This window comes from Eschrichtius robustus, chromosome 13 (genome assembly GCF_028021215.1).
Source record: "Eschrichtius robustus isolate mEscRob2 chromosome 13, mEscRob2.pri, whole genome shotgun sequence".
NCBI lineage: Eukaryota > Metazoa > Chordata > Mammalia > Artiodactyla > Eschrichtiidae > Eschrichtius > Eschrichtius robustus.
Window position 1 is genome coordinate 99,047,299 of NC_090836.1, and position 24,686 is coordinate 99,071,984.

At 41.8% G+C, this 24,686-nt stretch overlaps 1 protein-coding gene and 1 non-coding gene across 2 annotated transcripts in view; both read left to right on the top strand.

The window, feature by feature from the left end:
- Window positions 1–24,686, top strand: part of EP300 (E1A binding protein p300) — a 73,397-nt gene that overhangs the window by 45,145 nt on the left and 3,566 nt on the right. Inside the window, exons 14-30 of the mRNA XM_068559917.1 lie at window positions 357–794; window positions 2,227–2,406; window positions 2,628–2,772; window positions 4,678–4,796; window positions 6,000–6,239; window positions 6,661–6,749; window positions 8,615–8,695; window positions 10,630–10,686; window positions 11,331–11,408; window positions 15,606–15,673; window positions 16,809–16,959; window positions 17,080–17,226; window positions 17,899–18,012; window positions 18,985–19,150; window positions 19,933–20,097; window positions 21,676–21,837; window positions 24,334–24,615. Of these exons, the coding sequence (XP_068416018.1) occupies window positions 357–794; window positions 2,227–2,406; window positions 2,628–2,772; window positions 4,678–4,796; window positions 6,000–6,239; window positions 6,661–6,749; window positions 8,615–8,695; window positions 10,630–10,686; window positions 11,331–11,408; window positions 15,606–15,673; window positions 16,809–16,959; window positions 17,080–17,226; window positions 17,899–18,012; window positions 18,985–19,150; window positions 19,933–20,097; window positions 21,676–21,837; window positions 24,334–24,615 (2,682 nt within the window). The remainder of the gene's footprint in view (window positions 1–356; window positions 795–2,226; window positions 2,407–2,627; window positions 2,773–4,677; window positions 4,797–5,999; window positions 6,240–6,660; window positions 6,750–8,614; window positions 8,696–10,629; window positions 10,687–11,330; window positions 11,409–15,605; window positions 15,674–16,808; window positions 16,960–17,079; window positions 17,227–17,898; window positions 18,013–18,984; window positions 19,151–19,932; window positions 20,098–21,675; window positions 21,838–24,333; window positions 24,616–24,686) is intronic.
- LOC137775968 (U6 spliceosomal RNA) lies at window positions 16,546–16,648 on the top strand. Its single transcript, XR_011076096.1, has one exon. It is a non-coding gene; the product is annotated as a U6 spliceosomal RNA (small nuclear RNA).

A 24,686-nucleotide genomic window follows, 5' to 3' on the forward strand; every position in this document is an offset into this window, starting at 1 on the left:
TGAACTCTCTTTAAAATGATGTCTTACTGAGCACTGCAATGCAGAAAGAAGAACCCTGGCTGAAGAGAGCATAGGACAGCCAGAAAACACTGCATGCTCACCTGTCCCGTGCCTCTGCAGTGGCTGAGGCCATTCTGCTGACTTTTTTTAAGTCTACTTAATTAAATACTGTATTGGTTGGATTTTCCAAAGATATGACCCCAATAATAGAGTTTTTGACACATTTTGAAATGGAGGCATACATTGCTGGTTTCTGTTTAATCAGTTTGTGTCCTTAAATGTATATAGCCTGCCTATGTAAATATTTCTTTAATTCTGTTCTGAATTGCATCTTGTTATGTTTTTCATTTTAACAGGCACAAATGTCCAGTTCTTCCTGCCCTGTGAACTCTCCTATAATGCCTCCTGGGTCTCAAGGGAGCCACATTCACTGTCCCCCTCTCCCTCAACCAGCTCTGCATCAGAACTCACCCTCACCTGTACCTAGTCGTACCCCAACCCCTCACCACACTCCCCCAAGCATAGGGGCTCAGCAGCCACCAGCAACAGCAATTCCAGCCCCTGTTCCTACACCTCCAGCCATGCCACCTGGGCCACAGTCCCAGGCTCTACATCCTCCTCCAAGACAAACGCCTACACCGCCACCAACGCAACTTCCTCCCCAAGTGCAGCCTTCACTTCCTGCTGCTCCTTCAGTTGACCAGGCGCAGCAGCAACCTCTGTCCCAGCAGAGTACAGCAGCCTCTGTGCCCACCCCGACGGCGCCACTGCTGCCTCCGCAGCCGGCAACTCCAGTAAGCAGAGACGGGGCTTTAAGCAGGATCATGTCGGCTGTGCTGTAGTTTTACACTGCTTCTGTGCTGTTGCTTTATTCTTTTCTTCCTTTTTTTTTTTTTTTTTTTTTTGGCCGCATTACACGGCTTGTGGGATCTTAGTTCCCCGACCAGGGATCCAGGCCCGGGCCCATGGCAGTGAAAGTGCCGAGTCCTAATCACTGGACTGCCAGGGAATTCCCTGTGCTGTTTCTCTTCTGTGTTGTTTCTTCTCTTATTGTTGTCTCCCCAATTAGACTAGAATCTGTTTAGTTACAGACCTTCTTTCTCTTTTTTCTTGCTGTCGTACCTAACGTAGGAGGAGCTCAAAAGATTTTGTTTAGATCGTATGTTGACCATGGTCATGTTGTATTCCGAGGCTCGAAGGCATGTAAGGAGAGGTGACAAGGGGAGAGCATCGACAGCACATTTAATACCCCACGTGAACTTTACAAATATTTAAAGAATCTTTTCATACAGTCTGAACTGATGTACTCAAGAGCAAATGAACAAAATCATCGATTTATGAGTGTCTGTGGTACTAGCCAAAGTTAGAAAATTCATCATGTAAGAGATTAGAAAACTGTGGGCCTGAAACAAACCGGTAGCTTCCTTGTGAAATGAAAGGCTTGTTATCTATATAGTAGAGATCCAAATGCACATCTAATACTTGCATCCTTACTAATAGAACTCTATGTGTCACAATCTAAAACTTTCTACTTGATCACTGATACTAATATTTCAGTTCTCTGTCATACTGGCAAACTGAGGATCCCCATGAGTTATAGCTACTTCATAAAACGTTGCTTATCCATGACTGGTTCATCTTAGCTTCTGATATGTAAGGAAAGGCAGGATGCAGAAAGGAAACTTAATTCTATGTAGGATACTTTCTGAAAATACTAATTTCTCATTATGAGATATCTTATTGGAAGACTTAGGGAAAAAAACAGAGATTGCTAGTTATCCCATTAGAATGTGATGATTCAAAACAGCTGCTTATTGTGGGAGTTCATTATATTCTCTCTACTTTTCTGTACATTTGAAACCTTTTCTAATGAGAAGTTTAAAAGAAAAGATTGCCAGTCATCCTTATTTTCCTTCCATTTTTCTATAAACATGAACTCCTCTGAGGTAGTCATTTCTGAAACCCCGCTCCCAGGCACACTGCCACAGAATGAGTTACTGAAGAAACAGTTGCCTACTCTTTTATCTGCAGCCAACCAACCGATATTTGCAAGTCCTCAGTCTCCTATTCTTGAGCGTAATTTACTTAAAGGGGGCGAAAAAGGTCGAGTAAGTGAAAGCACCATCAGTGGGTGTAATGACACTAGCCTAAAAATAGGTAGTTAATCATGCCATCTTGTTGTGTGTAATAGGCAAACTTTTTGTTTTTCCCTCTCTTTCTACCCAGCTTTCCCAGCCAGCTGTAAGCATCGAAGGTCAGGCATCAAACCCTCCATCTACTAGTAGCACGGAAGTGAATTCTCAGGCCATTCCTGAGAAGCAGCCTTCACAGGAAGTGAAAATGGAGGCTAAAATGGAAGTAGATGCACCAGAACCAGCAGATACTCAGCCAGAGGATATTCCAGAGGTGAGAGTAGGGCAGTTACTGCTGTTTTTTGGTTAGGACCTCTGTCTAGGAACTCACACACGTTCCGGGAAAGTATTCTATAATTAGGTCTCATTTTATTGATTTCCATGTGAAAAAGGGTCTTCAGCTACATCCACAGGGGAGAGTAAATAAGATAATGATGTTATTGCTTCTCAGTTACATGTCTTTGGAAAACCAAAAATTCCTACCTTGCCTTTTAGACTAAAGCAGAAGACTGTAAAGCGGAACCTACAGAAACAGAAGAGAGAGGCGCTGAATTAAAAACTGAAACAAAAGAGGAGGAAGACCAGCCAAGTACTTCAGCAACCCAGTCATCTCCAGCCCCAGGACAGTCAAAAAAGAAGAGTGAGTCTCTTAGGCTCTGTGTTTGTGGAGGCAGAGAAAAAACCAAAGACCTTAGTAGAGTGAGATTGGGTTTCTTGGGCCTTGGAATTGAATTTTAATGTGATTTCATTACGCTTGGAGCCCTTGGCCTGGTCTCTTCATTAGTGCTAATGTTGGAGAAGAAATTTTCTTTCCTTTAGGTATATGTGCTTCCTACAGTCACTGGGTGGCTAACAATTCCTCAAAATTATCTTTGTCAGAGGACAGAAATTATTAAATAATATCCTTGACTAAAAGGCAGGAAATAATAGCAATAATAATATTTTTTGTTAACCTGCTGTGCACCAGGCACTGTGCCACAACCTGCCGTGTCTCATCTAAGAACTTCACAGCCCCTCTGTGAGGTTACTGATCCCTGTTTTACAGGCAGGAAAACTGAGGCTCAGCAAGGTCAAGTAACACTTCCCAGCTCACTCAGCCCAGGCAGGCTGATTCAGAGTCTCTGCTCTGAACCACGCTACTGAATATAATGAGTCAAGCCAAGCAAGCAGCAATGCTTAGCAGAGAGTGTTAAACAATTCCCACAGAAATTAGTTTACTAACTAGTTTATTAGGACTAGAACTTCTTGTGGCTCTAGTGACCCCTTCAGTGGCACAGGTAGGACTTACCTCAAAGAGGAATCTGCTGGCTCCTGAAGATGATGTGTACAAAAGTGCTCCGTGAATAAATACAATATACTTTAAAATGATGGGGTTAAAAAATTATTTTCATTTAAAAATAAGGTTGTTGGGGCTTCCCTGGCGGTCCTGTGGTTAAGACTCCACGCTTCCGCTGCAGGGGCATGGGTTTGATCCCCCGCGGGTCGGGGAAGTAAGATCCTGCATGTGCATGGCATGGCCAATGAATGAATGAATAAATGTTTGTTATATATGGAGATGTTATTTTGATCTAGGCTGCAACAAACCCAATCTTAATATTAGGCATCTGCTTTTAAAACAGCTAATCTCACAAACTGGCTCAAATTCTGTTTATTTTGAGCACAACAAAGTATGAGACAAAGAAGATTCTCCCGTCTATTTGTCTGATTTTTTTCATGTCAGCCCCCACCATGTGGTGAAAAAATACTCAAGGTACTGACAGATATACCCCCTTGAAGATAAAATTAATTTGTAAATAGAAGAAATAATAAGGCCTCTCTGCTCAGAGTGATTCAAAGCTCAAACTGGACCCTTAATGGCCAGCTTCTTAAATGGTAGTTTAAATTAATTCCATTTGGGACATGCCAGCAAATCTTTCCTGACTTTTGGGAGACATACTGAGAACACATTTGAGCATAATTTGATCAACTGAGTCCATCATTCTGGCAATAACAATTCAGTTCTTTCTTTAGACTGAAACCTAACATTTGCCATTAAAATAGTAAATACGTCTTCTGCTGAAGCTCTGAAACATCAAGCATTTCAATGAAGGACTCTTGGCCTTCAGTGGCTCTGATTCCTTTGGCAATAAGACAGCACCAGGTCTAATTTCTGACTTGTTACATGCTGATACCAGGAAGGGGGGCTTCTTCCGTTCTTGCTTCACAGCATCCCCCGCCTGTCGTATCTTTTGGAACATTCTGACAAGTCTTTTCATAAATTTTTGGAAGGCTTAGCATTCTGCTTCTACTCGGTCAAGACTATCTTAAGTGGGTTTCTGACTGAGAAATTATCTGAGCCATGAAAGATATTTAAAGGTGACTAGACAAGGTGTTTTAAAGGATCTATCTGAACCAGGAAATAGAAACACCCTTAGTGATATTTCATGGGGACAATGTAGGGAATTTTGTGTTTTCTGAGTCTTGAGATATATTTTATAGTTTCAACTTGAACTTTTTTTCCTCTTTTGCTTAATTGGTAACTAATTTCAAATATACTCTTCTTAAGTTTTCAAACCTGAAGAGTTACGACAAGCACTGATGCCGACATTGGAGGCACTTTACCGACAGGATCCAGAATCCCTTCCCTTTCGTCAACCTGTGGACCCCCAGCTTCTAGGAATCCCTGTAAGTATGTGGTGGTACTTCTCTTTTCTTTTAAAATTCGTTAACAGCTTTATTCGGATACAATTCACATATTGTACAAATCACCCATTTAAAGTGCACAATTTAATGGTTTTTGTGTATTAACAGAATTGTGCAGTTATCACCACAGTCAGTTTTGGATGATTTTCATCACCCCAAAAAAGAAACCCCATTTCCATAAGCAGTCACTCCCCATTTCCACCCACAGCCCCTACTACCAACCAACTGCTGGTCTGCCTTCTGCCTCTGTGGATTTGTCTCTTCTGGACATTTCATCAAAGAGAGTCTTACAGTATGTGGTTCTTTGTGACTGGGTTCTTTCACTTAGCATAATGTTTTCAAAGTTTGTCCATATTGTAGCACAAATCAATACTTCATTCCTTCTTACAGCCCAGCAATATTTCATCATACGGTTGTGCATACATTCTCTTTACCCATTTATTAGTTGATAGACATGTGGGTTGTTTATACTTTTTGGCTGTTGAGGATAGCACACCTGTGAATGTTTACATACAAATTTGTGTATCTTTTTATTTCTCTTGGGTCTATATCGAAGAGTGAGATTGCTGGATCATATGGTTTATTTATTTTTATCACTTGAGTAGCAGTAGTTCGTGATAGAAAAGATAGATCCAAATTAGCTTCATCTGCTTGTAAAGTTGCCTTTATACACCAGGCTGCTGGGAGGTTTCATTTGAGTATTTTAAGTGGTATTGGATAAGTCATTGGAGTGCTTTGAGGGGCAAAAATCTGTTGGAATCTTTTTTTTTTTTTTTTTTCCTATATTTTTCTGTGGCCTTAGATGGATCACCAATATTTTCTGGGCTTAGTTTCATCTGTAGGCCCCATCTAGTACTAAAGTGTGAAGGGTCTTTGATTTCTTGGTCTTTTAAGTTGATCACAGATGTACTATGGTAAAGTATCTGGAATCGCTCCTGTAGACAATCAGCTTGCTCCTACAAAGTCTAGAGTAGTTGTTATTCTCTCTGCCCCTGGCTGCTTCATATCTCTGTAGACTAGTGATTTAAAGAAGTGATGGGTATCGATCATTTCTTTGGAAATACAGACACATCAAAGACTCAACATTATCCAGAAAATTTATAATGATTATAGCAAGATATGCTGTGGACCTTGAATACACTGAGACTTTTGGATAATGTTGTTTGGTGTCATTTGTCCTTCTAGGATTACTTTGATATTGTGAAGAGCCCCATGGATCTTTCTACTATCAAAAGGAAGTTAGACACTGGACAGTATCAGGAGCCCTGGCAGTATGTGGATGACATTTGGCTTATGTTCAACAATGCTTGGTTATATAATCGGAAAACATCACGGGTGTACAAATACTGCTCCAAGCTGTCTGAGGTCTTTGAACAAGAAATTGACCCAGTCATGCAAAGCCTTGGATACTGCTGTGGCAGAAAGGTAAGAAATGTTTGCACAGATAAGAACTGCATGGAAAACTTGCCAGTTAGAATCCTGAGTCATCAGATTGTAAGTTCATCTTGGGTAGGGACTTGGTCGTATTTACCTGTGGTGCACGGGGCGTGGCATGTACTAGTTTTCCTGTGCATGGCAATTCACATTGAGTTCCTCTTGTCCTCTTCAGTTCTTTGGTAATTGGTGGAAGGATATGACTGTTAAGCTTACCTCAGAGTGGTGGAATAAAACAGTAGCAAACTAGATTAGTTTTAGTTCAGTGAACTGTCTTGGAAACTGAAATAACCCATTATAAGAGACATAATGAGAAGTAAGGCTTCACTAACTTCTGTTTCTGATTTACTTGCCAGTGTAAATATTTTAGCTTGCCCTTCAAACCATATTTAACAAATGGTTTCTTTTGCAGTTGGAGTTCTCTCCACAGACACTCTGTTGCTATGGCAAACAGTTATGCACAATCCCTCGTGATGCCACTTACTACAGTTACCAGAACAGGTAAGCTCGACCTGTGTGGACCATGGTCAGAGTGTCCGCGTGTCCAGGGAGTGCATGCGGATGGACCAGCACACATACAGTCGTGGTTCATGTGTAACTTGCTTGAAAACAACTGTACAGCACAAGTTCTGGTCTTTGCATTCTGCCTTTGTTTGCTGAAGTAAACGGTTTTCTAGTAGAAAGTAGCTTTGTATCAGTTGTCTGGGCCCTTATTTTTATAAGGCAGGAACCCAAGGCATTAAGAAGTTAAGCAACTTTATGAGTTGGTGGCATACCTGGGATTATGTCCCAGGCCCCATATTTTTTTCCCACTGTCCTTTTATAGCTCACCACAGCCTCAGGCAAAACAAAAAAATTTCAAACGAATTGGTCTACTTCTCTGTGAAATTGCTGCCATCTATTGCCATTCCCAAAACCACCCAGAAAACTTTAACCAAAAGTTTGTTAGCCAGCTGTATCTTTTAGGAAATGTTTCCTAAGTTTTTCTTGGAATATGTAAAAACAAAGGATCCCAGAGTATTGGCTTTGCCTCTGTTGAGCACATTAAAAAGAGCTCTGTACCAGACTGTTCCTTACAAAGATTTGCATACGACCACGGACGGTAGGCTTCTAATAAATTAGACACTTCTGCCTTATTTTCTCCTGCTCAAATAAGGGCTGTAATCACACAAATTGGATTCGCTAATCTATCTTAATCATGATTTGTCTCTTATTTTGTGTAATCAGCCAACAGTATAGCTGGCATGGGGTGTAAATAAAAAAGCAAGGCTGGACAGTCAATACTTTGATGACCCAAACCCATGGTGGTCGTTTTTGCTGAACTTGTGTGCTACAGATGTATTTCTAGCTTTGAAAAAGTCACTTAAACTTTTTGTTTTATTTACAAAAAGTTAGGTGCACTCCCCTAATGCTTTGTGTAGTCATAAGAATCTATAGTGTTTTACTCCTTAAAACCTAGGAAAAGTGGGGCTCAAGTTGTTATTAGCACCTTATGTTCAAAAAAGCAAGTGACAGCTGGCATGCTATAATCTCATGCTATAATCTTGGCATTTATGTACCTTTTTCGGATTTTAAGCACCAATCTGCAGCACCCAGGAATGTATAATCATGTATCTGCATACACCACTGCCTTTTCCCTCTTGAACTATGTCAGTTGGTGGCTACAATCAGTATTTAACTGCTTGTGCAGACTTTTTATTGTACGTATGTGGCTTCCTTGGGATCAAAAGGAAATTTGGGGTGTTTTTTCAGACCACAGTTGTTTCTAGATGATTATTTCCTGGTACTGTATCCATAGTGGATTTTTTTCTTTGGAAGTGGGGAGGTTTTTTTCTTTGCTGTGTTTAGGTAATAGAGTAGTAGTTCTTCTCTCCACAGTATATTTATCCTATTTTCGATTATTTGCATCAAGTAGCATTAATTACTAAAATGAAAAGGTGTAGGTCTGTGTGAGACTTGTTTGTTTTATTTGCTGTAATCATTTGCTACTTGTGATCCCATTGAGATATTTAATGCTAATCTGTGCTTTGCCTTGGCTTTCTGCTTTGTGTTGTCTTGTCTTGCTTTTATGTTTTTTGTTGTCCTGCAATCCCTCATTTCTTCGTTTGTTTTGTGTTTTTTTTTTTCCTCCCTCATGCTTGTCGTTGTCTGCACTTGGCTTTGATTGCAAAACACAAAAACCAAAAACAAAACCCAAACTGTGGTGCCCATAAATCTGCATCATTGAATGTCCTTGTCGCCGTTGATGACCTGCTCTCTGCTCCCGCCCCCCTCTTGGCCTGCTGTGATTGGTGGCTTCGTTGCTTGGCTTGGGCTGTGTTGTGTGAACGGAACAGTTCACCCCAGTATGGCCTTCTTGCCGACAGGTATCATTTCTGTGAGAAGTGTTTCAATGAAATCCAAGGGGAGAGCGTTTCTTTGGGGGATGACCCTTCCCAGCCTCAAACGTAAGTAACTATATTATTTTGGAAAGTACTCTCTTATTTCTCAGTTTGTTGTTAGGTGATCATGCTCAGGCTTCTAAGTGGTCTTGGGTTATGCTGTCCAGTATCGTGTAGCCACAGGTGGCTATTTAAATTCAGATTAATTCAAAGTAAATAAAATTTAAAATTCCCAATTTCAGTTACTCAGTAGACAGTCTGTGGCTAGTGGCTGCCATATTGGTCAGCACAGATAGAGAACATTTCCATCATAGCAGTAAGTTGTGTCGGTACTGATCTAGGGAATACATCAATATTGGATGGTCATTTTAGATATATTTCTTCTATAGGGAAATAATCAGCTTCTCCTAAAAAGTGAAAGGCTGCAGTGCAAGGGAACTTCATTGTTAACTGTTTTGAGTTTGAGGGGAATTGAACAAATATAACCACCTTACAGCCTTCTCATAAAGGTTAACGATACCAAAGTCATTGTAATCGTCAGTATCATTTAACATCATTAGGGGTTTAGGAGTTTGTGAGAGTGATTTATTAGAAAGAGACTTGGTTGGACTTTCACAATCTCACATGCTCCTGTGGTTTGGTAAATTCCAAGAAAAATTTTCAAACATAGCCTAAACTGCCTCATAGTACTTCTAATCTCTAAGATTTAGTTTACACACTCAAATTTGGACTGTTTTAGGAAGAAAGAACTATTTGGTGTCCTTTTAATATTCTTCAGCTTCTTCTCTTCCGGTTTAACCTATAATAAACAGTCAATTCAGAACATTTCCCCAAAAAGTATGGAATTGTTATGTTACTAGTAAAAACAGGGCTTCTGAGAAAAACTGGTTAGTGTTTCCAAATTGGGTTTTCAAGTTGTACTTTTTCTTCAGTCACCATTGACATATAATATAGTGGGGTCTGGTACTGGTCTTGGGGTAGATACTGGGTCCCCTTGAACCTTAAGAGATTTTTCTGACCTTGGCTAAACCAGGGAAGTCAGGACTGATGCAGTAAAGGGAGGCAGCCTTACCATGGGTACTACTGAGTAGCTTACCACATGTTCTGTACCTTAGGACAGCACCACTCTGACTGTGAAGAGTGTAGAAACCCCTCTTGCAGGTCCTGAGGTCGGCAGTGAGCCTGGGAGTATGTGGTACTGACAAGTTCCCAGGTCCTTCTAGGCTGCTGGTCTTTAGAACACACTTTGGGTAGCAAGACCTTAGGCCAGGTAGCGATGAATCTCTAGCCTGTAACTAGTAGAAAACAGTTTAAATGTGGAAATGTCCTCATTCCTCATTTTTGTGAGGTAGAGTCACAGTAGTCAAAGTTGGGCCCCCTGCAGTTTGTTCCAGGTAGAGAATAAGACTGTTAGCTCCTGTATTTGTGAGGCTATGAGCAGTGAGGTAGGCTAGATTTCAGGGTAGGAGGCCATGTGAAAATTTTTAAATGAATACCCTTTTTTTGGCTAACTCTTAAGTAACCTGAAATATGTATTCTTAATATTGAAATTTTTTATTAATATAAAAAGTTTGACTAGACTGTCCTGAAAATTTAGTATTTTTTATAAATAGTGGTTTAGCTCCCTCTATACACAGTATCTTTCATACGTAGCTCAGTCTAGGCACATTAAAGTATTAGAAGGTGTAAATACCTAACACTAAGAGTAGTAGGCAAGATTTTAAAAGGAAAAGAAGAACAAATTCATGTTTTTAGTTCTTACTAGGTTCTCCTCTTCCTGTAAATGGGAACAGATTTACTATAAAGTCCTTTCCAAAAACAGGCATGTAAATGTGCATTTTGTGGGAGCCAAGAATGTACTGTTGTATCCTTGGTATATTCTTAGATTTAAATAATCCACTTACAGGGTGGGGTTTTTGTCCTTTGGTTATTAGAACAGTAGTCAGACTGCTAATCTTTCTGTGTTGCTTGTTCTCATTGGGTCCCTCTTCTTTCCTTAGTACAATAAATAAAGAACAATTTTCGAAGAGAAAAAATGACACTCTGGATCCTGAACTGTAAGTAGTTCCCCTTGAGTAGTCAGTACACTTTGATATTCCTTCTTTCTTTCATTCTCTTGGTTTGCACAGCCAGTGAGATGATTCTATATTCTTGGGACTAAATCTATAACATACTTCTAACAGAGATGGTAGAAGTGCTAAAATTTACATATGGTTAGTATTCATTTACATTTCACTAAATCTACCTAATATTTTGGTGTTTTGTAGGCTTGAGTGAAGCACAAAGCTACCTCTGGTCAGTGCCATTATTCCAGCCCTGTTGTCCTCTGTATTTTCAAACCAGTTCATAATCCCCTCCTTTATAGTGAGTCCTTTCAGAGGTACTCAGCGGTACAGAGATGTACTGGTATTCTAGGAGTTCCTGGAATGGATATGATGGTGTCCGACTCACTTGGAAGTTGAAGCAGCAGTCATCTTGATCTTTCACTTTTTATTTCATAGTCACAGTTCATATTTAATGACTAAACTGCTTTTGAGTTTTGCTCTACGTGTTACACTAAAGAGCTTTTAAAAACTATTCTTCAATTCTTTGGACATAATTTTGGCTATCTTTTGAATTGTCAGAAATTGGGAAATATTGGAACTTTTGATTTGGTTAAATTTTTGGATTTAATCTTGACATTTTGACTTTTCCTTTCCAGGTTTGTTGAATGTACGGAGTGTGGAAGAAAGATGCATCAGATCTGTGTCCTTCATCATGAGATCATTTGGCCATCTGGGTGAGACATCAGTATTTTCCCTAGACTTTTTCTTTGTTGTGAATTATAGGAAGTTTGTCTTCTCTGCAATGATTATATTTTATCTTCAAAGTTACTATCTCTTGGAATTATTCTTTTTGTTCGTTTGTTTATTTTTGGCTGCATCGGGTATTAGTAGCAGTGGGCGGGCTCTTCGCTGTGGCGTGCAGGCTTCTCTCTAGTTTTGGCACGGGCTCAGTAGTTGCAGCACACAAGCTCTCTAGTTGTGGCGCACCGGCTTAGTTGCCCCGCAGCACATGGGATCTTAGTTCCCCAACCAGGGATCAAGCCCACATCCCCTGCATTGGAAGGCAGAGTCTTTTTTTTTTTTTTTTTTTTTTAATATTTATTTATTTAATTTATTTATTTATGGCTGTGTTGGGTCTTCGTTGCTGCATGCGGGCTTTCTCTAGTTGCAGTGAGCGGGGGCTACTCTTGGTTGCGGGGTTCTCATTGCGGTGGCTTCTCTTGTTGCAGAGCATGGGCTCTAGGTGCACGGGCTCAGTAGTTGTGGCTCATGGGCTATAGGTGCGCGGGCTCAGCAGTTGTGGCGCACGGGCTTAGTTGCTCCGCGGCATGTGGGATCTTCCCGGACCAGGGCTCGAACTCGTGTCCCCTGCATTGGCAGGTGGATTCTTAACCACTGCGTCACCAGGGAAGTCCCTAGAATTATTATTCTGGATTGGGAAAAGATCATTCTGGATTAGGAAAAGATCATTATTCTGGATTGGGAAAAGATCATTAAAATCCAGTTTTAGGGCTTCCCTGGTGTTGCAGTGGTTGAGAATCTGCCTGATGCAGGGGACACGGGTTCGAGCCCTGGTCTGGGAAGATCCCACATGCCGTGGAGCAACTAGGCCCGTGAGCCACAACTACTGAGCCTGCGCGTCTGGAGCCTGTGCTCCGCAACAAGAGAGGCCGCGACAGTGAGAGGCCCGCACACCGCGATGAAGAGTGGCCCCCGCTTGCCGCAACTAGAGAAAGCCCTCGCACAGAAACGAAGACCCAACACAGCCATAAATAAATAAATAAGTGGTACTGACATTGAGATGGATGTGAAAAAAAAGAAAAAGAAGAAAAATAAAATCCAGTTTTAAAATATTAAATAACCTAGAATCCAAAAACATAGATATTTCTCTTATTTGTTTTAATCCATATACAAATACTTTATTTTGCTTTAAATTTTTTGGTGGTCATTGTGCATCAAAAGTAAATACAAAAGATTTATCAATAGAGGGTAACAGGAAATCTGTAGCACCTGGAAACCAGCAAGGAGATGTTAGACACAATTAAACCTGCTAGGTTTTGAACATTACTTACATTGCAGTAGAAAAACTAGACGGTATGGATAATGCAGGTTTCCAAGGAGCCACCTCTGTTTCTGCCTCTGAGAGAACATCGCACTGAACGGCATACTGAATGGTGACCGCATACTGAATGGTGACCGTGGTTAGGATTTTTTTTGGTTTTTTTTTTTTTTTAATTTTATTTATTTATTTATTTATGGCTGTGTTGGGTCTTCGTTTCTTTGCGAGGGCTTTCTCTCTAGTTGCGGCAAGTGGGGGCCACTCTTCATCGCGGTGCGCGGGCCTCTCACTATCGCGGCCTCTCTTGTTGCGGAGCACAGGCTCCAGACGCGCAGGCTCAGTAGTTGTGGCTCACGGGCCCAGTTGCTCCGCGGCATGTGGGATCTTCCCAGACCAGGGCTCGAACCCGTGTCCCCTGCATTGGCAGGCAGATTCTCAACCACTGCGCCACCAGGGAAGCCCAGGATTTTTTTTGTTTGTTTGTTTGTTTTTTTGGGCTGCGTTGGGTCTTCGTTGCTGCCTGCGGGCTTTCTCTAGTTGCGGCGAGCGGGGGCTTCTCTTGTTGCAGAGCACAGACTCTAGGTACGCGGGCTTCAGTAGTTGTGGCTTGCGGGCTCTAGAGCGCAGGCTCAGTAGTCGTGTTGCACGGCCTTAGTTGCTCTGAGGCATATGGGATCTTCCCAGACCAGGGATCGAAGCTGTGTCCCCTGCGTTGGCAGACGGATTCTTAACCACTGTGCCACCAGGGGAGTCCCCCAAAAGATTTTAAATCACATCCTAACCAGGGGACTTCCCTGGTGGCACAGTGGTTAAGAATCCGCCTGCCAGTGCAGGGGACACGGGTTCAAGCCCTGGTCCTGAAAGATCCCACATGCAGTGGAGCAACTAAGCCCGTGAACCACAACTACTGAGCCCACACGCCACAGCTACTGAAGCCCACATGCCTAGAGCCCATGCTCCGCAACAAGAGAAGCCACCGCAGTGAGAAGCCCGTGCACCACAACGAAGAGCAGCCCCCGCTCGCCACAACTAGAGAAAGCCCGCACGCAGCAATGAAGACCCAACGCAGCCATAAATAAATAAACTAACAAAATAAAATCTTCTGGGGAGTTGGATAATAGTTAACTAGGTGTTGTCCAGTGAAAGGCAAAGTTGCATGAAAATGACTAGATACAGACTTCAATGAACTAGGTATTCTTGGGCCTCATGTTCTGTTTCTGAATATTCTCCACATATTTACCCAGGGTGCACATCATCAATGCCTTTCATGGGCAGTGAGTGGATTTTTGTCCATTGTGACACTTACGTGTTTACTGCTATGGGTTACCTCTCTTTCTCCAGGAATGGGGCTGATCCCAGCTCTGTTCCAAGGGAAGGGTTGGGGGAGTATCTGTGTATTAAGTGACTCTCATTAGAATGGATATCTACTCTCTGCTCTTTTCCTGGACTGTTGTTGTTGTTTTAAGAGCTTTATTTTCTAGGTTGCTTTCCCTCCAGTGACTTGTTTTTTTTAATATTCATTCATTCATTCATCTATTTATTTATTTGGCTACGCCGGGTCTTAGTTGTGGCACGTGGGATCTTCGTAGCGGCATGCAAGAACTTTGGCTGCGGGATCTTTAGTTTCGGCATGTGGGATCTAATTCCCTGACTGGGGATCGAACATGGGCCCCCTGCATTGGGATCGTGGAGTCTCAGCCACTGGACCACCAGGAAAGTTCCCTGGACTGACTGTTGATGCTAGTTCGGAGGTCACAGGAAAGAAGAGGCTAATTAACAAATTTCCAGAAAAAAAACACTAAGGAAAAGCGCAGTAGTTGATGTTTATATGGCTTGTCTTTAGATAGGCCTTTTTAGTGCTTTCCTTAATTACAGAGTGGGTAAGGATAATTGAGGGAGTTGCAGCGATCTTTGCAACTGAAGATCAGCCAGCTGGTTGATGAGTACTTATGTGGTTTCCAGTTTTTCTAAGAATTTCTACTTATGCACACATCCTTATGTAATTGCAAGAACAAAGAGAATGTACATTTAAAATCTGTTAGTGCTGGACTTCCCTGGCAGTCCAGTGATTAAGACTCTGGGCTTCCAATGCAGGGGGCTCAGGTTCAATCCCTGGTCAGGGAACTAAAATCCCACAGCACAGTCAAAAAATATTTTTTAAAAAACACATTAGTGCTGCTTTCAAAACGTACTTACTTACATTCCCACTGGTAGCATATAGACTTTTGCCAATGTGATTGGCCATAACAAATTTTCTGCTTTAATCTGTGATTCTTCAACATCTTTGAGCATGCAAAATTTGCATGTGCCAATTTATATGCCCTTCACATTTCTTCATGTCTTTTGTCTATTTCTCAGTTAGGTTTTGTTTTGTTTCTAATATTTTTATTTATTTTTGGCTGTGTTGGGTCTTCGTTGCTGTGCGCGGGCTTTCTCTAGTTGTAGCAAGTTGGGGACTACTCTGCATTGTGTTGCGCGGGGTTCTCATTGCCGTGGCTTCTCTTGTTGCAGAGCATGGGTTCTAGGCACGCGGGCTTCAGTAGTTGTGGCACACGGGCTTAGTTGCTTTGCGGCATGTGGGATCTTCCTGGGCCAGGGTTCGAACCTGTGTCCCCTGCATTGGCAGGCAGATTCTTAACCACTGCACCACCAGGGAAGCCTTCAATTAGGTTTTTTATCCTTTTTGTCTTAATGTTTTCTAAAAGCTCTTTGTATATTGGTTATATTAACTCTTTGTTGTGTATTTAGAAATACTGCTCCCAGGTTGTCTTTTAAATTTCAACCTTACACATACATAAGATAGATTTTATAGCATACGTTACTTTAAATGTTTCTCTAAGTTGTTTAAGCAAAGTCTTGGTTTACATTTTAGATTTGTCTGTGATGGCTGTTTAAAGAAGACTGCACGAACTAGAAAAGAAAATAAGTTTTCTGCTAAAAGTAAGTTTCATTATTACAGGTAAAATTTGGCAAAGCTTCACTGAAGCATAGTTAAAAATAAACATCCAGAATGAATTATTTTCTTTCAACATTATTTGAAATTTTAAAAAAATGTTTTTATTTATTTTTTGGCTGCGTTGGGTCTTCGCTTCTGAGTGGGGGCCATTCTTCATTGTGGTGCGCAGGCTTCTCATTGCAGTGGTCTCTGCCATTGCGGAGCGCCGGCTCCAGAGCGCAGGCTCAGTAGTTGTGGCACATGGGCTTAGTTGCTCCACGGCATGTGGGATCTTCCCGACCAGGGATCGAACCCGTGTCCCCTCCATTGGCAGGCAGATTCCTATCCACTGCGCCACCAGGGAAGCCCCTATTTGAAATATTTAACCAAAGTTAAAACCAAATAATTTTTCCATGATGTACTTAAAGTTGAACTGTGATGTACTTTTTGGTGTGAAAATCATTAGACCTAGTTATTTATAAGAAGGAGGTTATGTGTTTTTCTTGTTCCTACACATATCCTAATGGAGGCCAGATGTGGAAATACTTGCCCAGAATTGCCATCTCATGAATGATTCCCTCAGTTTTGTGTATACCCTTAGTTGGGACTGCATTTAGACCTGTGTGATCTTTTCAGTTGGGTGGGGATGGCAGTCAGTTTTAGTTTTGTAGAACGATGCCTTTGCAGTTTTTTGCTGATCTACAGGTTGCTTTTAATCCTCTGTAAAGCTTATCAAAGCACCCGACAGTTGTTAAATATTACTGCAATTGAGGCAAAGTGCATATGAGTGTTCTGTTTTTTGACTCTTCTGAAAAGGAAAATTTTTCAAAATAAAACGTTGGGGAAAATAACATTTATAAAGTATTAACTACCCTGCTTGCTTTAACTGCACATATACTGAAATCGGAATGATATAGAGATGATTAGCATGGCGCTCTGTAAGGATGATAGACTCGTGAAGTGTTCCACATTAAATTTTTTTTTTTTAAGTATTGACTAGATCGCTAACTTAACAAAATGTAGCAAGTAATCTTGTTAGTATTGAAAAAGCAGAAATGAGATTTGGTATTGAAACTTAAGACTGATAGTAATAAATTTGTACCTTAGTTACTACTGAACTTTTAACTTTTAAATTCTTAGGGTTGCCATCTACCAGGCTTGGCACCTTTCTGGAGAATCGTGTGAATGACTTTCTGAGGCGACAAAATCACCCTGAGTCAGGAGAGGTCACTGTTAGAGTAGTTCATGCTTCTGACAAAACTGTGGAAGTCAAACCAGGCATGAAAGCAAGGTACCTAATAATTTCCCCTTTTCTTCTCTGTGGATCCACAATTGCTCATACACAGTTACTGTTGATGAATCTAATCTGAATGAAATGTTGTGGTCTTTTCCTCCAACATGAATTGTATAGGTTTGTAGATAGTGGAGAGATGGCAGAATCCTTTCCATATCGAACCAAAGCCCTCTTTGCCTTTGAGGAGATTGATGGTGTTGACTTGTGTTTCTTTGGCATGCACGTTCAAGAGTATGGTTCTGACTGCCCCCCGCCCAACCAGAGGTAAGACTTTACTGTGGCTACTTTCTAATTTGCGTGGGAGTTTGAAGTTATAGTAAGGTAAACAAGCATAATGGACAAGAAAATATTTGATGTGCTTGTTTTGGAAATGCAAGTTTTCAGGTGTGTAGTATTGAAGTGAAACAAAAAACAAAAACAAAACTAGAAAATACTGCTCAGTACTGCTCTTGTGTGGTCATAGTAATAGGGAAAGGGATGTGAACAGCAGCCTAAAATACAAAATGGGAAACAAACTGATGACTTTTCAGAAAATGTAATTAACTCTAGGTTGTTTCAAGTACCTTGCTGAGATGTACGTGAAAGAATGTCATACAAATGAGGTAGAATATGGTTTAGAATTCTCCATTTCCAAAATAGTATAAAGGCCAGAATAAGAGTGCTGCCAGAATATGTTTGGATTGCTCAATACTGACTGATTATACAGTGTCTCAGCCCCTGCTAGGTGCTGAGACTGTAATAGAGCCACAGGCCCACAAAACCCCCCAACGGGTTCACAATCTAGTCATTTACCTAAATAACTGTAATATTGTGTGATAAGCATTAAAAATGACAAGGTGAGCAAAGGGCACAGAAAAGAGAGAAGGTGTTTTTAGCCACATCAGTAGGAACTCGTTGCGTGACTTGACCAGGCTTCTTTCTCCCCATTTGGTATAGGAGAGTATACATATCATACCTGGATAGTGTTCATTTCTTCCGTCCTAAATGCTTGAGGACTGCAGTCTATCATGAAATTCTAATTGGATATTTGGAATACGTCAAGAAATTAGGGTAAGCATAAAAACAAATGCTAGTTTTAATAAAAACAACTTGTTTAATTAGTTTTAAACTAATCACCACTGTGATATTATGGTGAGATATAATACATGCAAATATGTGACTTTTGGTCTTTTTTCCTCAACTTTGGCTTTCATCTAGTGGAACTATAATTTGGAGACCCTTGGTTAATTTTGCCAGTGGGAAAGAAATGGATATTTTGACTATAGTTGCACCCATCCCAGATTTTTATTTTGTTCAGTTAAGCTATTAGGTACAGTTTGATTTGAAGGGCCAGAACCTTAACCTGCACTTGGTCCTTTTGCACCTGAGTATCAAAACCAAAATCACACTAAGGTCTGGAGATAAAAAAAATTCATCAGACTGGTTCCTTACCTTCAAGGTATATATGTACTTGCACCTCACCACCTCACCTTGCAGGTTATTCCTTTTAACAGTTTGCATTTCATTTAGCCCTCCTGCTGGCATGGATTCATTTTCCTTTGCATTGTAGCTTTTGTTTGGTCTTTGAATGCAAATTTGGGATTTTTTTGATCCAGGGTTATGCCTAGTTCTGGCCTGGAAGACTTTTTTTTTTTTTTTTGGCTGCGTTGGGTCTTCGTTGCTGCGACCGGGGGCTACTCTTGTGTTGCGGTGTGCAGGCTTCTCATTACAGTGGCTTCTCTTGTTGCTGCGCGCAGGCTCAGTAGTTGTGGCTCATGGGCTTAGTGGCTCCGCGGCATGTGGGATCTTTTAGGACCAGGGTTCGAACCCGCGTCCCCTGCATTTGCAGGCGGATTCTTAACCACTGTGCCACCAGGGAAGTCCCTGGCCTAAGACTTTTGATCTGATGTGGATTGCACACTTCGTGTTATCTTGGGGAAATCATTGGTTTCTGTACTGACTCCACTTTGTAGTTTAAAGTATAACATTCTTTCTAGAATGTGTGATCTTTCTCTTGAATGTTCCTTCTCTTTGTGTTGTTAGATATACAACAGGGCATATTTGGGCATGCCCCCCAAGTGAGGGAGACGACTACATCTTCCATTGCCACCCCCCCGACCAGAAGATACCCAAGCCCAAGCGACTGCAGGAGTGGTACAAAAAGATGCTCGACAAAGCTGTATCCGAGCGAATTGTCCACGACTACAAGGTCAGGAGCGGGGGGTGATAGAACTGTGGCTTGACTAATCCTGCTGCTCTGTATTCTGCTCTTCTTACTATCTTAACAAAAATCTTCTGTTTTTTCTCCCTCTTCCATGTAATTTGTAAAATTAAGCTAATTTGATAGCGGGTGTTTTCTTTCCTGAATTACTAAGATGAGTGGATCTGGCAAAATATTTAATAGCCATTTGTGATTGTAGGGTGTCTCATGATAAGAAACTTGAACTACTAAATATCTTATCTGTTTTTACTCATGGGGAGGAAGACATGAAATGGGTGTTTTCCTAAGCAGCCCAGCAAATCATTCTTTAACCATGTGGTTTCCAGTAATTGTAATTGGGGTTGTTTTGAACATATTTCTCAGTAAGAACTTCTGATACTTCAAGGGTGTGTGCAAGGCGGGCGTGCCTCCCGTCGCACTGCGTTCTGTCTCAAGAGTGGTAGAAGCCACAGTGTGAATGATGCTGCCTTTGCCATTGTTCCTGACAGGATAGTTTGCCACTTGGTTATGTAAAGGCGGATAATTTCCCTGTCCTCGTGGGTAGAGGAAAGAGGAACCAGAAATACTGATTTCAGACCAGACCTTTCACTGTTTGTGACACTAAATGTCTCCCCAGACATCAGACTTGGGTATAAAATCTCTGCCATCTTCCAGAAGACACATCTGATTCTTCATGTTTCTTGCATCCGTTAGCTATGACTGCTTCTGTATAATAAATGTGTTTTTTTTTAAATATATAAATTCCTATTTGTACACGGATATTTTCACAGGATATTTTTAAACAAGCTACTGAAGATCGATTAACAAGCGCAAAGGAATTGCCTTACTTTGAAGGTGATTTCTGGCCCAATGTACTGGAAGAGAGCATTAAGGAACTGGAACAGGAGGAGGAAGAGAGAAAGCGAGAGGAGAACACCAGCAACGAAAGCACAGATGTGAGGGCTTTGCATTTCCCTTTCCAGCCTCTACCTATTCTCATGTATAACCTGGAAGTGAGCTTAAGTTTTCAACATGGTCTTAAAGCTCTCAGCTCTTCAAGTTGGGCAAGAAATATTGGCGTAGATAAGTTACTGTGGTTCTAGTTGAGTGGTTTTAAGCCTTTTTTAGCATCAGGCCTCTTTTTTTTAATATATAAATCGATTGATTGATTGGCTGATTTTGGGTCTTCATTGCTGTGTGCGGGCTTTCTCTAGTTGCGGCGAGTGGGGGCTACTCTTTGTTACGGTGCGTGGGCTTCTCATTGCGGTGGCTTCTCTTTGTTGCAGAGCACAGGCTCTAGGCACACGGGTTGCAGTAGTTGTGGCTCGCAGGCTCAGTAATTGTGGCTCGCAGGCTCAGTAGTTGCGGCGCGTGGGCTTAGTTGCTCTGCGGCATGTGCGATCCTCCCGGACCAGGGCTCGAACCCGTGTCCCCTGCACTGGCAGGCGGATTCTCAACCACTGTGCCACCAGGGAAGTCCCAGACCTCACTTTTTAAAAAAATTTATTTATTTTATTTATTTGGTTCCGCAGAGTCTTAGTTACGGCATGCGGGACCTACTTCCCTGACCAGGGATCGAACCCGGGCCCCCTGCATTGGGAGCACGGAGTCTTAGCCATTGGACCACCAGGGAAGTACCAGACCTCACTTTTAAATGGAATCTTGGATTTCTAGTAACGGAAGACAGAAAATTACCCATCTAGAGCATGGGGTTGGTAAACTTTTTCTGCAGAGGTCTGGATTATGAATATTTTGGGCCTTGCAGGTCATATATTGTCTCCAGCACATTCTTTTTTTCGGTTTTTTTTTTTTTTTTTTTTTTCTTTAAACAACACTTTATAGCTATAAAAACCATCATTCTTAGCCATACAAAAACAGGTCTGGGCCAGAGTTTGCCAGTCCCCAAACAGAACCTATGTTGTAGACGGATCACCTGAGGAGCTTTTCCTTGTCATTTATTTCCCCTTAGTTTATCTAGATTGCCCTTGCTGAGTCTGAACTATTAAAGTCACCCTTAAATAGTCTAATAAGAACCCTTTACAGTCTGCAGTTTAAACTCCTTGATTGAATGTTTTTCAAGGTTTTTTTTGAATAGTAGGCCCATAAAATTCTAGAAAGTGAGTGGAAGGAAATGTAGCCAAGGACTTTTGGCTCCCTACTCCTATGCACACTTCACTACCCCACACTGCCACTCACTCCTTGTTCTTGTCCTCAAATCTGGGATAGCCTGGGTCCACCTGAGGTGTCTCCTTGGTCTGCAGGGTTCTTCTGGCCAAAAAGCTAAGGCTGCCATTGTCTTAATGAAGAGACATTAGTGGAGACATTCTTCACTGGGAGAAAATAAGTGCAAAAACGTTAGTAAACTTTAGTTTACTGTAAATAACAGCTTTAAAAAAGAGGATGAAGAGAGCAGATGGTGTAAGGTGGAAGGTTATGATCTCTAGTTTCAAAAATGGAGTCTTTTTACCATTATTTTTTCTTAAATCTCTTAACAAATAGTTAACATTTTATCGTCCTCTTGTGCTAACCTGCAGGTGACAAAGGGAGACAGCAAAAATGCTAAAAAGAAGAATAATAAGAAAACTAGCAAAAACAAGAGCAGCCTGAGTAGGGGCAATAAGAAGAAGCCAGGCATGCCCAATGTATCCAATGACCTCTCGCAAAAACTGTATGCCACCATGGAGAAGCATAAAGAGGTAAGATATAGCCACCAAGAGTGGAAAAAAACAGGGCAGGATTTCTCAAAAACTGCCCACCGTGGTTGGTATTTATGACTTGAGCACCAGACCATTTGAAATTCAGAAGGAAGAAAATCATTTGAGGGGAAAGAAGGCAAAAAGAGGATAGCTAGAGTGGGTGGTGAGAATAGGAAATGGTAAGCTGTCTTTGAGTTGTAGCTGTTATCAAGCTAGATGGTGTTGGGAAAGTATAAGCATAGTTTGTCTGACCCTGTTGTTTGTAATCCTTTTATGTTTGTATTTCTGTCCGTTGTTCAGGAGATTGGCTTGTTGGGTATCTTTATTGTTTTGTTTTAGACCAAGCTCCTTAGAACTCCATTTGGCCATTCCAGTTTGTCTGTAATGGAACTTTGGCAAAACGAATGAATATTTGCCTTCCTGAAAGGGAACTGGGAAGTGTAGAGAATTGAAGAAAAGTTAAACTTTCATATATGTACCTGTAATACCTTCTCAGCAAAGTTAAAACTGAATTATTTCATTATTTAAATTGCTTATTTATTGTTGTAGGTAGTTTGGGAGTGTAACTGGGTGTGTTGGACTTTTTTCCCCCAGCGTCATCATTGCTAAGATGAGGAGTCTTGAAGGGTAATTCATGTCAGTTTAGTTTTTGATTTTTTTTTTTAACACCTGTTTGACTCTGTGTTCAGACATCATAGTCAAGTTCTTATAGGAAGAGGCCATTATGAGGAGAGGGAACTTGAAGGCTTGGTTCAAGGTGTGGATGCCTCACTTAGATAATGATTGTCAGCTGTCTTGGGCAATATATAGTGTCACAGCATTCTGTCATAACAGCAATTGGGAAAAGCCCTTAGAGTATGTCATAATAGGTGTGACTTAAGTTGTGGATACAACATCTGAAGAAGATGTGGGTAGTAGTCTCCTGTTAGGAGTTAGAATCTAAGGTCGTCAATTTAGGCTAAATTCAAGTATTGTCTTAGCTCTAGAGTGACATACAGTGGAATCAATCATAATGGTTGTTATTGGATGGTTGGCCATAGTGAAGATTTCCTAGGGAGTCACCAGATGGTTTTATCTGCCCCTCTTTTGAATGGGTTGCTGCAGACATTCCCTACTTGTTAGATCCAGTACTTTCCTGTGTGTGATCACATTTTCAAAATGCTCTTCCTTGCTTTATGAGCGCTTTCTTTGAGCCACAGTATCAAACCCAGTATTACAAGGTCAGACACACATCACAGTCCTCCCTTGATGTTTTTAACTTTTGGCATCTGTTTTGATATGTCTTTACTCAGTGTGTGCACTCTTGTCCTGTGTTTTCTTTTTTTGTTTTTTTTCAAGTTTTTGTTTTTGGCCACACTGTGTGGCATGCAGGGTCTTAATAGCTCCCCGACCAGGGATCGAACCCACGCCCCCTGCAGTGGAAGCACGGAATCTTAAGCACTGGACTGCCAGGGAAGTCCCTGTGTTCTTTTTCTAGACTCTTGTTTCATGCCAACATTGCTGCCCAAGTATATAACAAATGTTACTGCCAGTTTGCACAGATTTTCAGCCTCTGAAAAACTGGTAGAATACAGTGGGCAATACAGCAGTTACTCACAAGTTCTTGATCTCTTGAAGGTTCCATTTTACATTTTATTATTACATATATAATCCCAGCTTCTTCTTGCAGCCTTTACACCAGCGGTTATGGGAATTAATGGTGGTTGTGTGTCTTTAAACTTCAATGAACAAACTTCAACTTTTGCTGTTTCTGTAGCAAGGACGAAGGAGGTTTTGCATTTTTAATTTTCCCACCAACTTTTTTTTTCCTCCAAACTTACAGGAAAGTTACATAGAAGATGTCCTCCCGTAGCCTTCACTTAGATTCACCAACTGTTAACATTCGGCTACATTTTCTGTATCCTTATTTCAGCAAGTACCTTCTGAGAAGGAGGACGCTTTCTGCATAAGCGTGTGATGGCTGCACTCGGGAAGCCTCACCCGCTGCCACCAGCTCACGGCCGCTCCTCCTGCTCCATGTGGAGTTGCCGTGTTTCAGCTCCTGGCCTTATTTTCTTAACATGACATGGGCATTTTGTGGAAGACTGCAGGCCCATTGTTGTATAGAATGTCCCTCAATTTGGATTTTTCTGTTTCCTTATGATTAGAGTCAGGTTAAACCATGGATTGCATCTTAAAGTAGACCACTTTGAGGCAAAATGTCCACTGTACGGTGCTGTACCCGACCATTCTTCTTTTGAAGAAATGATTGAATGTGGTAGAAAACATAAGATGTAGATTTTTTAGGCCCATCGTAGACAGTCCCAGAGAAGAGCACAGAGGTAGCGAAGCAGGAGAAAGAGGGCCATGTCGTGTAACCTTGCGAGGTGGTCATAAAACTAAGCCAGGCGTCCCAGCCCCCCAGGGGCACAGCCTGGCCCACCCGTCCGCGGCAACTGGTCCAGTGCCCCGTGGTGCTCTAGTGCCAGGGTCAGGATGAGACTGTCTGTTTTGCAGGTCTTCTTCGTGATCCGTCTCATCGCCGGCCCCGCCGCCAACTCCCTGCCTCCCATCGTCGATCCCGACCCCCTCATCCCCTGCGACCTGATGGACGGGCGGGATGCCTTTCTCACCCTCGCAAGGGACAAGCACCTGGAGTTCTCCTCACTCCGAAGAGCCCAGTGGTCCACCATGTGCATGCTGGTGGAGCTGCACACCCAGAGCCAGGACCGCTTCGTCTACACCTGCAACGAGTGCAAGCACCACGTGGAGACGCGCTGGCACTGCACCGTGTGCGAGGTAGGCCCCTGGCGGGGGAGGGGCGGGGGGCTTCCGGGTGCCTGAGATGTGATTCAGACAGAGGTTATGCA